The sequence below is a fragment of the Schistocerca serialis genome, chromosome 1, assembly GCF_023864345.2.
Source record: "Schistocerca serialis cubense isolate TAMUIC-IGC-003099 chromosome 1, iqSchSeri2.2, whole genome shotgun sequence".
In the NCBI taxonomy this organism is placed as follows: domain Eukaryota; kingdom Metazoa; phylum Arthropoda; class Insecta; order Orthoptera; family Acrididae; genus Schistocerca; species Schistocerca serialis.
Genome location: NC_064638.1, coordinates 117,678,526 through 117,694,501, shown reverse-complemented (window position 1 = coordinate 117,694,501; position 15,976 = coordinate 117,678,526). Strand labels below are relative to the sequence as shown.

The 15,976-nt window shown below is 46.2% G+C and overlaps 1 protein-coding gene across 2 annotated transcripts in view; it reads left to right on the top strand.

Annotated features, from left to right (window-relative positions):
- Nucleotides 1-1,390, top strand: part of LOC126463418 (gamma-butyrobetaine dioxygenase-like) — a 200,870-nt gene extending 199,480 nt beyond the window's left edge. For both annotated transcript variants that reach the window (XM_050096156.1, XM_050096155.1), the window contains exons 8-9: nt 282-448; nt 559-1,390. In XM_050096156.1, the coding sequence (XP_049952113.1) occupies nt 282-448; nt 559-722 (331 nt within the window). In that variant the 3' untranslated portion in view covers nt 723-1,390. The remainder of the gene's footprint in view (nt 1-281; nt 449-558) is intronic.
- Nucleotides 1,391-15,976: the final 14,586 nt, after the last annotated feature.

The window sequence follows — 15,976 nt, the reverse complement described above, 5'->3', positions numbered from 1 at the left end:
TAACAACATGCCAAAGAAAGAAAACAATGTGCAAAAGAAAGAAGCAACACAAACTTGAGATTAATTAATACAAGAAATACCTTTGTTTGTTGCACAAAGAAATTGTTTATAATATGTATGTTTTTGTAAGATAGATTTTAACTGTTTCATATGCAGCAGTTTATTAATCTGTTTTCTGTTATTCTGTTGTGTGCTACTCTTTACTGACATTATAATAATTATAATCTTCCATCAGTCATCAGCTAGCAAGGAAATCAATGTTATCATCTGCGATTTTTCAGTGAAGACATGTTCGGACAAATCATAAGAATAAATTACAGCCAGCCACAGAGAGACTCTCACTTTAATGTACCTTTGGAAACTGCTGTATCGTGGTACAAAGCATATCATGCCTTCACAAAAGCACTTTACCATCCAGATAATGTTGTTATGTTGAAGAATTCACCAGGTAGGAGAAGTTGTTGTATCTTTAATATTGATTCAAAAAGATGTTGACATCTGTGCAGGAGAAATAATGATTATTCCTCTTACATATTTTCTGGCATTTCTTTTTTCCAGGTGACATACTGACATTTGATAATATTCGTCTGACTCATGCACGTGAAGGTTACACTGACAATGTTGGCCATGAAAGACATATCATAGGTGTATATCTTGACTGGGATATTGCCTACGCACGAATTAGAGTGCTTCGTCAAAATGCTGGAATGCTAAAAACATGAGACAGGATTTGGTGGCAATAAAAAAGGAAACTGAAGCACATCATTTGACTATGGAATGATGACAGTGCAAGGCTGAAGTGATAAATTACGATTCAAACAACAAAAGAACTTATAAAACCAGATTGGATATTGTGATACATCATTTTTTCTCTATTAAACAAAGTACTGTTCATTCCATCATAAGCATTTGTAAGATATCATACACTGTAAAAACATTTTAGTATGGAACTTCAACATTCTTGTTCAGTTATATTTATCTGGATAAGAAATGTGATTGATGGAAAAACTTAGAAATAAGAACAAAGTTAGCAGTGAAATGAAAAGACTCAGTATTATTACTAGTCATGCTTTTCTCAAAAATAAACTGCCTTTTCTATAGCAAAGTGTAATAAATAACTTAATTGTACAGAAGTTATCTAACCACAGAGATCTAGAGAAATATCTTAGAAACTTAAAACCCTATGAGAATAAGAATTCATATGACCTACACATGTATAGTAAGAATCAACAAGTCATGTACCACAGAGAGAAGTAGCTAGATATTTGGAAAGAAATAACCTAAAATGGAAAAATTTAAACAATTTTTCTTACATATTTTAATAATTACTATATCGAAAAACTACCAAGACTGATTACGGTGCAGTATATATACATAGGATGCTAGGGGTACAGGTACAGACAGATATTGTGGTCATTGGTACCTTAATAAATACCCACTTCAGTGTGTTTGCTGTTTTTTTCTCTGTGTCTAACAGTCTTCCCACAAACACATCACATAGTTTACTTTTTTGCAGGGTCATAACTGGGAAATGGATGATGCCTGTCTATATAGACTCTCCATTTTGCACCCACATGTCCACACTTTTAAGACCTGATTTGCTACCCAGAGGAAAATGAACGTTAATCGCTGGCTTGTGACCATAGTACTTTCATGTACTAACTCGTACTATATAGTGGAGATGCTGAGTTTCAGTTAGGTACAACAAAAATACTGTCACAAATTAGCTTTTGGCCACTATGACCTTTGTCAAAAATAGACGACAGACACCCCCCCCCCCCCCCACCCTTCCCCCACACACACGCAAATGCAAATGCGACTCACATACACACGACATATTATTAATACAAACGTGATAGAATCCTTGAAAGTAAAGCAGTCTCTGGCAACTGAAGCCAATTGCATTAGCATGTGTGTGTGTGTGTGTTGTTTTGTGTGTGTGTGTGTGTGTGTGTGTGTGTGTGTCATCTATTTTTGATTAAGGCCATACTGGCCGAAAGCTAATTTGTGACAGTCTTTTTGTTTGCCTATCTGCGACTCAGCATCTCTGCTATATGGTGAGTAGCAACTTTCATTTTCATAATACAGTTACAGTTCATCCTGGATTTTCCACTGTTTGATTATAACTTGTACTATAATTTTTAGTGCAGGAGGGGGGGGATGTAAACTGGGGATGTGGAATATTTTTAATATTTTGGAAGAGGAATGGCGACTTCTAAACAGCCCTAAACAAAGTTTAAGTTCCCACCCTGTTAAAAACCTGCATAATACAGATTTTTAAATCACTTTTTTGAAAACTACACTGTGTATTTCCCTTTTCCCCCGTGTGTGTGTGTGTGTGTGTGTGTGTGTGTGTGTGTGTGTGTGTGTCTGTTTGAATACAAAAGTACTAAAAGCATGAAAACCAATTAAAAAAGTACTAAAAGCATGAAAACCAATTAAAAAAGTACTAAAAGCATGAAAACCAATTTCAGGCCATGAAGGCTCAAGGGATGTCTACCAGCCACTGCACCTTTGCCTTGCGACATCATGAGTCTGGTATGGAGGGGCATGTGGTCAGCACATCAAATCTTCCAGCCACTTTGCAGACTTTCAAGACTGTGGAGGCGCTACTGTTCAGTCACATAGCTCCTGAATTGGCATCACGAGGTGTACCCCGTACCAGTCCTTCCATTGAGGAATAATCCTTAGCAGTACCTGGATCAAACCTGGTTCCTCCACATGGCAGCCATCTACGCTGACTGCTCAGCCACGGAGATGGACAACATTATTGTTTAGTTCTCAGTAAATGGTCCATCACTTAACTTATAACAAACACAGTTCATTAAATTCTTTACAAGGCAAGGTACATCATCGTTCATAAGCATCAACTGTACAGCTCAAGGGGAGGAAAATATGTAAAATTGACTGTAAAACCTCTGTGTGTGCATATTGATCAGAACTTAAACTGAAAATCACATATTACAGATCTTAAGTACAACAGGATTTCCTCAATGGTTAATTGCTGGTTTTTGGTAATGGAAACATTAGAAAATTAGCTTACTTTACATACTTCCATCCGCTGATTCATATGGAGTAATTTTCAGGGGGCGATCACAAATAGGTACAAAGTATTCATTGTACAGAAACATGCTGGTGTCCATCCTTGGACTTCATAAAGGCAATTGTTTAAATAACAATTTCGAAGTGATAGTAACATTCCTGGACAAGACACTAGGAATAGAAATTGCCACCACTACCCACAACTTAACCATACTCTTGCACAGAAGGGAACAAAGTGCATAGAAATAAAAATATTTCACCAACATCCTGGTGAATTAAAGGCGCTGGCTGATAGTTAACATTTTGAAAACAAATTGAAATCATTTCTGCTTGACAGTTCGCTCTACTCCATAGATGAATTTGTGAATAGGTAGTTGGATTACATTTATCAAACTGTTACAGATTGAGAATTTTAAAAATTCAGTGGATACTTGTCTTACTGCAAATAAGCCTACACTGAGATGACAAAAGTCATAGGACAGCAATATGCACATATACAGATTGCAGTACAATCGTGTACACAAGATATAAAAGTGCAGCGCATTGCCAGAGCTGTCGTTTGAACTCAGATGATTCATGTGAAAATGTTTCTGACGTGATTGTGACCTCAATATGGGAATTAACAGACTTTGAACGTGGAATGGTGGTTATCACTAGACACATCAGACAGTCCACTTCGGAAATAGTTAGGGGATTCAATATATCGAGATCTACAGTGTCAAGAGCTTCCCGAGAATACCAGATTTCAGGCATTACCTTTTAGCATAGACAACGGAGAGACTGATGGGCTTCACTTAACGATCGAGGGCAGCAGAGTTTGCATAGAGTTGTCATTGCTACCAGACAAGCATTAATGCGTGAAATAACTGCAGAAATCAGTGTGGGACATAAGACGAACGTATCTGTTAGGACACTGCGGCGAATGTTGTAGTTAATGGGATATGGCAGCAGACGACTGATGTCAGTGCCTTTGTTAAAAGCACGACATCGCCTGCAGCACCTCTCCTGGATTCGTGACCATGTCAGTTGGACCCTAGATCACTGGAAAACCGCAGCCTGGTCAGATGAGTCCCGATTTCAGCTGGTAAAAGCTGATGGTAGTGCGAGTGTGGCGCAGACTCCACGAAGCCATGGACCTAAACTGTCAATAAGGCACTGTCCAAGCTGACGGTGTGGGCTGCGTTTACATGGAATGGAATGGTCCTCTGCTTCAACTGAACCGATCATTGATGGAAATAGTTTTGTTCAGATACTAGAATGGATGAAAATGCCCCATCTCGAGGCCACAATCGTTCACGACTGTTTCGAAGAACATTCGAGACAATTCAAGCACATGATTTGGGCAACCAGATTTCCCGAGACGAATCCCATCGAACATTTACGGGACATAACCGAGAGGTTAGTTCATGCATAAATTGCTACACAGGGAACACTTTCGCAATTCGGACAGCTATAGAGGCAACATGGCTCAGTATTTCTGCAGAGGACTACCAACGACTTATTGAGTCCATGCCACGTCGAGCTGCCTCTCTATGCCGGGCAAAAGGAGGTCCGACACGAGATTAGGAGGTATCGCACGACTTTTATCACCTCAGCTTGTAACTCAACCCAGGTACGAGGGGTGGCTGTGGCCGAGTTTAGAATATCTACTCTTTGGTGATAGTCGGGTGGTGCCGTTTAGAGCCTGCAAGGCATTGACTGAGTACAGCACTCCTGAACCCTTCGATTCCGCTTTTGCATGACAGTCGTGGGATGCCGGTCTACACGAGCATCAGTCTCCATAGGCACAGTCCCTGGTGCAGTTGAATTCCGACATGTTCCAATAGACGTTTCTGCCTCTAACATGAGGCATAACTTCTTCTTACAAAAAACAACTTTAAAATACAGTTTATGAGTGAGAAACGCGCTATGTGATCTTCCTTTATAAAGAGTGATTTTGCTAAATGACAACAAACTAAAGGAAACGGTCGCCGAGATAATAAGGAGCAAAAGAGGTAACATGATGACATGGCCAGAAATGTATGGTGTCTGTGATATAGGGTATTTATTAATTCACCATCGCTGTACAGTGCACAGGCTACGAGGGTAATCCCAAAAGTAAGGTCTCCTATTTTTTATACACTGCTGGAAATGGAAAAAAGAACACATTGACACCGGTGTGTCAGACCCACCATACTTGCTCCGGACACTGCGAGAGGGCTGTACAAGCAATGATCACACGCACGGCACAGCGGACACACCAGGAACCGCGGTGTTGGTCGTCGAATGGCGCTAGCTGCGCAGCATTTGTGCACCGCCGCCGTCAGTGTCAGCCAGTTTGCCGTGGCATACGGAGCTCCATCGCAGTCTTTAACACTGGTAGCACGCCGCGACAGCGTGGACGTGAACCGTATGTGCAGTTGACGGACTTTGAGCGAGGGCGTTTAGTGGGAAGTACCGCCGAATAGCTCAACACGTGGGGCGTGAGGTCTCCACAGTACATCGATGTTGTCGCCAGTGGTCGGCGGAAGGTGCACGTGCCCGTCGACCTGGGACCGGACCGCAGCGACGCACGGATGCACGCCAAGACCGTAGGATCCTACGCAGTGCCGTAGGGGACCGCACCGCCACTTCCCAGCAAATTAGGGACACTGTTGCTCCTGGGGTATCGGCGAGGACCATTCGCAACCGTCTCCATGAAGCTGGGCTACGGTCCCGCACACCGTGAGGCCGTCTTCCGCTCACGCCCCAACATCGTGCAGCCCGCCTCCAGTGGTGTCGCGACAGGCGTGAATCGAGGGACGAATGGAGACGTGTCGTCTTCAGCGATGAGAGTCGCTTCTGCCTTGGTGCCAATGATGGTCGTATGCGTGTTTGGCGCCGTGCAGGTGAGCGCCACAATCAGGACTGCATACGACCGAGGCACACAGGGCCAACACGCGGCATCATGGTGTGGGGAGCGATCTCCTACACTGGCCGTACACCACTGGTGATCGTCGAGGGGACACTGAATAGTGCACAGTACATCCAAACCGTCATCGAACCCATCGTTCTACCATTCCTAGACCGGCAGGGGAACTTGCTGTTCCAACAGGACAATGCACGTCCGCATGTATCCCGTGCCACCCAACGTGCTCTAGAAGGTGTAAGTCAACTACCCTGGCCAGCAAGATCTCCGGATCTGTCCCCCATTGAGCATGTTTGGGACTGGATGAAGCGTCGTCTCACGCGGTCTGCACTTCCAGCACGAACGCTGGTCCAACTGAGGCGCCAGGTAGAAATGGCATGGCAAGCCGTTCCACAGGACTACATCCAGCATCTCTACGATCGTCTCCATGGGAGAATAGCAGCCTGCATTGCTGCGAAAGGTGGATATACACTGTACTAGTGCCGACATTGTGCATGCTCTGTTGCCTGTGTCTATGTGCCTGTGGTTCTGTCAGTGTGATCATGTGATGTATCTGACCCCAGGAATGTGTCAATAAAGTTTCCCCTTCCTGGGACAATGAATTCACGGTGTTCTTATTTCAATTTCCAGGAGTGTATGTACAGAACTCTGTTTGTGTGGCCGTTGGTCACAGTGTTATGGAAAGTGCTTCACGCGCTGTGTGTAAACATGCACACGCCGCGCTCAGTCCTGGTTTGGAAGCCATTGAGAATGGAGCTCCCGTTGGATGTTAACCGCCAAGTGCAAATTAGGCGCAGTTAATTAGTTTTTGAACGCAAAGGGCAATGCGCCGATTGAAATCCGTCGCCAATTGACGGAAGTGTATGGTGAGTCGTGCATGGATGTCAAAAATGTCTAAGTGGTGAAGAGAGTTTGCAGCTGGTCGGACCGAATTTCACGACGAACAAAGGAGCAGGAGACCGTCAGTTTCTGAGGAGACAGTGTTGAAGGTTGAGCAAAGCATGTGTGAAGATCGGTTGATCACCCTGGATGAAATCTGCACGTTGATTCCTGAGGTTTCCCGAAGCACCGCCCACAGAATTTTAACGGAAACATTGAACTACCGGGAGGTGTGCGCAAGATGGGTGTCACGCGTGCTGAGGACCACATGCGGCAACGAGTTGATGCTTCCCGCGCATTCCTTCGCCGCCTTGGAGCCGAACAGGACAACTTTCTGAACACAATTGTCACGGGTGACGAAACTTTGGCATACTACTTTACACCTGAGACCAAGCAACAATCACGCCAGTGGCGGCATCCTTCATCAGCATGGCGGCGAGCTGGTATGACATGGACATACAAAAACTGCCACAGCTTCTACAAAAATGCATCCACAGAAATGGTGATTATGTCGAAAAATAGCTAAATGTTCAAGCTGTAAACTGATGTAAATCATTGTAGAGATAAACAGATCTATGTACTTATAAAAAAATTGGAGACCTTACTTTTGGGATTATCCTCGTATGAAGGGACCACCATTAGCCAAAGTGTTCAATGTGGCCCCCACGGATCTCTAACAAGGGAACCTCCCCATCGCACCCCCCTCAGATTTAGTTATAAGTTGGCACAGTGGATAGATCTTGAAAAACTGAACACAGATCAATCGAGAAAACAGGAAGAAGTTGTGTGGAACTATGAAAAAAATAAGCAAAATACACAAACTGAATAGTCCATGTGCAAGATAGGCAACATCAAGGCTAATGAGAGGTCAAGAGCGCCGTGGTCCCGTAGTTAGCGTGAGCAGCTGAGCAATGAGAGGTCCTTGGTTCAAATCTTCCCTCGAGTGAAAATTTTACTTTTTTTATTTTCGCAAAGTTATGATATGTCCGTTCGTTCATTGACGTCTCTGTTCACTGTAATAAGTTTAGTGTCTGTTTTGCGACCGCACAGTAAAACCGTGCGATTAGTAGACGAAATGACGTGTCTCTCTAATGGTAACCGAATACATTTGGTCGCAAGGTCATAGGTCAACCGATTCCTCCACAGGAAAACACGTCTGATGTATTCTATTCGACACTGGTGACGGCATGTGCGTCACATTACATGAATATGTTGTCGACCCACCTAACTTGTACACTTGGCGAATGGGTAAAAAGATTCTTCTACCTTGCCCGATTTAGGTTTTCTTGTGGATGTGATAACCACTCCCAAAAAAAGTGATCGCATCGGACGGACAGATAATAATTGTCTGAAAATAAAAAATTAAACTTTTCTCTTGCAGGAAGACTTGAACCAAGGACCTCTCGTTCGGCAGCTGCACACGCTTCCCGCGGGACCACGGCGCTCCTGAGCTGACGTTAGCCTTGATGTTGCCTGTCCTGCAAGGACTACTCAGTTTGTATACACTCCTGGAAATGGAAAAAAGAACACATTGACACCAGTGTGTCAGACCCACCATACTTGCTCCGGACACTGCGATAGGGCTGTACAAGCAATGATCACACGCACGGCACAGCGGACACACCAGGAACCGCGGTGTTGGCCGTCGAATGGCGCTAGCTGCGCAGCATTTGTGCACCGCCGCCGTCAGTGTCAGACAGTTTGCCGTGGCATACGGAGCTCCATCTCAGTCTTTAACACTGGTAGCACGCCGCGACAGCGTTGACGTGAACCGTATGTGCAGTTGACGGACTTTGAGCGAGGGCGTATAGTGGGCATGCGGGAGGCCGGGTGGACGTACCGCCGAATTGCTCAACACGTGGGGCGTGAGGTCTCCACAGTACATCGATGTTGTCGCCAGTGGTCGGCGGAAGGTGCACGTGCCCGTCGACCTGGGACCGGACCGCAGCGACGCACGGATGCACGCCAAGACCGTAGGATCCTACGCAGTGCCGTAGGGGACCGCACCGCCACTTCCCAGCAAATTAGGGACACTGTTGCTCCTGGGGTATCGGCGAGGACCATTCGCAACCGTCTCCATGAAGCTGGGCTACGGTCCCGCACACCGTTACGCCGTCTTCCGCTCACGCCCCAACATTGTGCAGCCCGCCTCCAGTGGTGTCGCGACAGGCGTGAATGGAGGGACGAATGGAGACGTGTCGTCTTCAGCGATGAGAGTCGCTTCTGCCTTGGTGCCAATGATGGTCGTATGCGTGTTTGGCGCCGTGCAGGTGAGCGCCACAATCAGGACTGCATACGACCGAGGCACACAGGGCCAACACGCGGCATCATGGTCTGGGGAGCGATCTCCTACACTGGCCGTACACCACTGGTGATGGTCGATGGGACACTGAATAGTGCACGGTACATCCAAACCGTCATCGAACCCATCGTTCTACCATTCCTAGACCGGCAAGGGAACTTGCTGTTCCAACAGGACAATGCACGTCCGCATGTATCCCGTGCCACCCAACGTGCTCTAGAAGGTGTAAGTCAACTACCCTGGCCAGCAAGATCTCCGGATCTGTCCCCCATTGAGCATGTTTGGGACTGGATGAAGCGTCGTCTCACGCGGTCTGCACGTCCAGCACGAACGCTGGTCCAACTGAGGCGCCAGGTGGAAATGGCATGGCAAGCCGTTCCACAGGACTACATCCAGCATCTCTACGATCGTCTCCATGGGAGAATAGCAGCCTGCATTGCTGCGAAAGGTGGATATACACTGTACTAGTGCCGACATTGTTCATGCTCTGTTGCCTGTGTCTATGTGCCTGTGGTTCTGTCAGTGTGATCATGTGATGTATCTGACCCCAGGAATGTGTCAATAAAGTTTCCCCTTCCTGGGACAATGAATTCACGGTGTTCTTATTTCAATTTCCAGGAGTGTATTTTGCTTTTTTTTCATAGTTACACACAACTTCTTCCTGTTTTCTCGATTGATCTGTGTTTAGTCTTTCAAGGCCTGTCCACTGTGCCAACTTATAACTAAATCTGAGGGGGGTGCGATGGGGATGTTCCCTTGTAAGTACAAGCAAACATGATGCGGCAGCAACTGACGCACATGTTCAAATGTATCAGTTTGCAACAGGCAACATGAATGCATAGTTACAGTGGCTGCACGTGTGGGATGAGCTTTGCAGACACAACTCGTTTCAGGTGCCCTCACTGCTAGGAATCGAAAGGACTGAGTTCTGGCGACTGGGCGCGTCCTGCGACTGAACCACTTCGCCCCATCCATCGGGTGGGGCAGACGTCAAGGTGTCTCTAATCGGACATCTGGAAGTGAGCTGGAACACCATCGTGTAGTAGCCGCAGTACCCTTCATACCACCAGAGGCACCACCTCTTTCAACAGAGGAGACAGGATCACCCGCAAGAAGTGCAGATATGCTTGTGAGGCGTTGTTGAAGGATGAATGATCTACATCTACTTCGTTACTCTGCAATTCACACCTAAGTGCCTGACAGAGGGTTCTTCGATACCCACTTCAGTGTTTTTGCTGTTTTTTCTCTGTGTCTAACAGTCTTCCCACAAACACATCACATAATTAACTATTACTACTTCTCTACCATCCACTCTCGAATGGCGTTTGGGAAAAAGGAACACCTAAATCTTTTCGTTCGAGCTCTGATTTCTCTTATTTCATTATGATGATCATTTCTCCCTACGTAGTTGGGTGTCAACAAAATATTTACGCATTCGGATGAGAAAGTTGGTGATTGAAATTTCGTAAATAGATCTCGCCGCAAAGAAAACCGCCTTTGTTTCAGTGACTGCCACCCCAACTCGCGTATCATACCAGTGACACTCTCACCCCTACTGTGCGATAACACGAAACGAGCTGCCCTTCTTTGCACTTTTTCGATGTCCTCCATCAATCATACCTGGTAATGATCCCACACCGCACAGCAATATTCCAGCAGAGGATGGACAAGTGTAGTGTAGGCTGTCTCTTTAGTTGTCGCATCTTCTAAGTGTTCTGCCAACAAAGCGCAGTCTTTGTTTCGCCTTCCCCACAATATTATCTATGCGGTCTTTCCAATTTAAGTTGCTCGTAATTGTAATTCCTAGGTATTTAGTCGAACTGACAGCCCTTAGATTTGTGCGATTTATCGTACACCCAAAATTTATTGGATTTCTTTCAGTACCCATGTGGATGACCTCGCACTTTTCTTTGTTTAGTGCCAATTGCCACTTTTCGAATCATGCAGAAATTCTCTCTAGATCATTTTGTAATTGGAATTGATCGTCTGATGATTTTACTAGACGGTAAATCACAGCGTCGTCTGAAAACAATCTAAGGGAGCTGCAAGGCAAGGGCAAATGTTCCGTCCGTACTAGTGTCTCCACTTCACTGCTTTTGCCGCCGCACTATAGTGTGGGCACTGACGGCAGCACTGAGAGACTGTTGCCCGGTATACCAACCAGGAACAGAGCAGCACGGTCTGTACATACGGAGAGGGAAATCGCTACGGTAAGGCGGAAGCAAGACCGCACCGGGAGAAACGTCACGCTAGCATCAACCACATCGTAGACTGTTTGCAACAGCGTTTCGAAGTTTGTGAGAGTCAGGCTTAAGTTGACACCAGTGACGCCTGGCGCTTGGATTCTGAAGCCATCTTCAGTTCGTAAAGGCGGATTCCGGAGTTGTTAGCCTTGCACGCATGGTGCTAGTAGAACTCAAGATTTACACAGCTGAACGGGGTCCTTTGATTTGGAGTCGAGATTCTGTCGATTTTGTGACGGTGATGACTGCAGATTTCTGGACCTGCATTATGGAGTGCAGAATTGTGGGACTCGTCCTGACAGGTTAGGGGTGCACTGCATGAAAGAAACAGCTACCTCGGGCAACGGAGTACTTGTGGAGTGCCGACGAGATTTTTTTAAGCTATGCGTTAGTTAGAGGCCCTCTGATCAACTCTCGCCAGTCGATATGCAGAGAGCAAAATCAGGTCTCGTACAAAGCAAACACACTTTAAATGTCAAAATTTTAACAGTAAATTGCCGAAGCGTTCGAAAAAAATAATAATTTCTGTATTTACGCCCCTCCAGCAATACAGTCGCGTTCAAATTACATTTGTAGCTGAGAGCTGAATGAAATTCGAAGCGGCAAGCTCCGAAATATTTAACGAGACATGAAATGTATATCGAAAAGACAGGTTAGACGCCAGAGGAGGAGAAGTCATTCATTGCAGTCGACAGAAATGTTGTGTCTACCGAGGGTGAAATTGAGTCTGACTGCAAAGTTATCTGAACACGAGTGACTGGCCTAGATGAACTCAACCATCAGATGTTTTTACGAGGTGCATTCAAGTTCTAAGGCCTCCGATTTTTTTTCTAATTAACTACTCACCCGAAATTGATGAAACTGGCGTTACTTTTCGACGTAATCGCCCTGTACACGTACACATTTTTCACAACGCTGGCGCCATGATTCCATGGCAGCGGCGAAGGCTTCTTTAGGAGTCTGTTTTGACCACCGGAAAATCGCTGAGGCAATAGCAGCACGGCTGGTGAATGTGCGGCCACGGAGAATGTCTTTCATTGTTGAAAAAAGCCAAAAGTCACTAGGAGCCAGGTCAGGTGAGTAGGGAGCATGAGGAATCACTTCAAAGTTGTTATCACGAAGACACTGTTGCGTAACGTCAGCTCGATGTGCGGGTGCATTGTCTTGGTGAAACAGCACACGCGCAGCCCTTCCCGGACGTTTTTGTTGCAGTGCAGGAAGGAATTTGTTCTTCAAAACATTTTCGTAGGATGCATCTGTTACCTTAGTGCCCTTTGGAACGCAATGGGTAAGGATTACGCCCTCGCTGTCCCAGAACATCGACACCATTTTTTCAGCACAGGCGGTTATCCGAAATTTTTTTGGTGGCGGTGAATCTGTGTGCTTCCATTGAGCTGACTGGCGCTTTGTTTCTGGATTGAAAAATGGCATCCACGTCTCATCCATTGTCACAACCGACGAAAAGAAAGTCCTATTCATGCTGTCTTTGCGCGTCAACATTGCTTGGCAACATGCCACACGGGCAGCCATGTGGTCGTCCGTCAGCATTCGTGGCACCCACCTGGATGACACTTTTCGCATTTTCAGGTCGCCATGCAGGATTGTCTGCACAGAACCCACAGAAATGCCAACTCTGGAGGCGATCTGTTCAACAGTCATTCGGCGATCCCTCAAAACAATTCTCTCCACTTTCTCGATCATGTCATCAGACCGGCTTGTGCGAGCCCAAGGTTGTTTCGGTTTGTTGTCACACGATGTTCTGTCTTCATTAAACTGTTGCACCCACAAACGCACTTTCGACACATCCATAACTCCATCACCACATGTCTCCTTCAACTGTCGATGAATTTCAATTGGTTTCACACCACGCAAATTCAGAAAACGAATGATTGGACGCTGTTCAAGTAAGGAAAACGTCGCCATTTTAAGTATTTAAAACAGTTCTCATTCTCGCCGCTGGCGGTAAAATTCCATCTGCCGTACGGTGCTGCCATCTCTGGGACGTATTGACAATGAACGCGGCCTCATTTTAAAACAATGCGCATGTTTCTATCTCTTTCCAGTCCGGAGAAAAAAAAATCGGAGGCCTTAGAACTTGAATGCACCTCGTACTGGTACCCGACTCTGCCGTAACAGTTGCACAATCATTCAAAAACAGTTGCACAATCATTCAAAGAAAGTCTCCGCTCAGTAGCCCGGGCGTACCACGATCATGCAATATTAGCTCAGCGACTTTTAACCTACCGAGTATAATAGACCGGGATGTCTATCGATTCATACAGTATTTCGATGAAGTTCTGAACAGCCGACATGCAATGCAAATTCCTTAGATCTTGTAGCTACAAACAGTCCTGACCTTACCGACAATGTCACTATACAGACAGGGATTAATGATCATGATGTCATCATAACGACGACGATTGCAGAAGTCAACAAATCGATCAAAAAGGCTTTATGCTGGAAATGGCAGATAAACTGTCGTTAGCATCTTACTTAGACAATGAATAAAAAACATTTAGTGCCAGTATGATGGACGTACAGGAAATATGGGCAAAGTTTAAACTGATTGTAAATCACACTGTGGAGAAGGGCCGAGTAAATGGATTAAGGACGGAAAAGACACACCGTGGGTTAATAACAAAATTCGGGAAACGCTGAGGAAGTGGAGATTGTTGTACTCCCGATATAAAAATGTCGTCAGGTAGTAGTTGGTAACAAATCGTTCGTGTATAAAAATATCAATGAGCGACGCATACAAGAACTTCCACAGTCATAAAACGTTAGCGTAAGGTATTTACGAGAACCAGATAAAATTTTGGTCCCGCTCAAAATCACTAATCGGGTTGAATGCATCAATCTAGTAACTCGTCGACCAGTCTGATGTGTCAGTAAAACACAGAAAAGGAAACCAAAACTTTTAAATTTCATATTTAAAACATTATTGTACAGACATACCATAGGTTGACCGTCACACATAATCCCATACGAATCTCACAGAAATACCCATAAAAACAGGCAAAGGAATAGCAGCTGAAAAAGTTGAAAACAAATAAGCTGCCAGGTCCGGATGGAATCCCAATTCGATTTCACAAAACTTATTCAACAGTAGACCCTTACTTAGCTTGCATTTATCGCGAATTTCTCGTCAACTGCGAAGTCCCAAGCGACCGGAAAAAGGCGAAGGTGATTCCTGTCTATAAGAAGGGTAAAACACGGACCCGCAACATTACAGACCAATATCCTAACATCGCTTTGCTGCAGAATCCTTGAGCACATTCTGAGTTAGAATATAATAAAACTCCTTGAGGTAGAAAATCTTGCGTCGACAGCTGGGATTTCACTCGCGCGAAACTCAGCTTGCCATTTTCCAGAAGAGTATCCTGTGAATCATGGATGAAGGGCAACAGGCAGATGCCATATTCCTAGATTTACGGAAAACGTTTGACAAATTGCCCCACAGACGTCTGTTAATGAAGGTCCGAGCATACGGAATAAAAAATGGTTCAAATGGCTCTAACCACTATGGGACTTAACATCTCAGGTCATCAGTCCCCTAGATTTACAACTACTTAAACCTAACTAACCTAAGGACATCACACACATCCATGCCCGAGGCAGGATTCGAACCTGCGACCGTAACGGTCACGCGGCTCGAGACTGAAGCGCCTAGAACCGCTCGGCCACAGCCGCCGGCTATCGGAATAGTTTCCCATATACACTCCTGGAAATGGAAAAAAGAACACATTGACACCGGTGTGTCAGACCCACCATACTTGCTCCGGACACTGCGATAGGGCTGTACAAGCAATGATCACACGCACGGCACAGCGGACACACCAGGAACCGCGGTGTTGGCCGTCGAATGGCGCTAGCTGCGCAGCATTTGTGCACCGCCGCCGTCAGTGTCAGACAGTTTGCCGTGGCATACGGAGCTCCATCGCAGTCTTTAACACTGGTAGCATGCCGCGACAGCGTTGACGTGAACCGTATGTGCAGTTGACGGACTTTGAGCGAGGGCGTATAGTGGGCATGAGGGAGGCCGGGTGGACGTACCGCCGAATTGCTCAACACGGGCGTGAGGTCTCCACAGTACATCGATGTTGTCGCCAGTGGTCGGCGGAAGGTGCACGTGCCCGTCGACCTGGGACCGGACCGCAGCGACGCACGGATGCACGCCAAGACCGTAGGATCCTACGCAGTGAGGTAGGGGACCGCACCGCCACTTCCCAGCAAATTAGGGACACTGTTGCTCCTGGGGTATCGGCGAGGACCATTAGCAACCGTCTCCATGAAGCTGGGCTACGGTCCCGCACACCGTTAGGCCGTCTTCCGCTCACGCCCCAACATCGTGCAGCCCGCCTCCAGTGGTGTCGCGACAGGCGTGAATGGAGGGACGAATGGAGACGTGTCGTCTTCAGCGATGAGAGTCGCTTCTGCCTTGGTGCCAATGATGGTCGTATGCGTGTTTGGCGCCGTGCAGGTGAGCGCCACAATCAGGACTGCATACGACCGAGGCACACAGGGCCAACACCCGGCATCATGGTGTGGGGAGCGATCTCCTACACTGGCCGTTCACCACTGGTGATGGTCGAGGGGACACTGAATAGTGCACGGTACATCCAA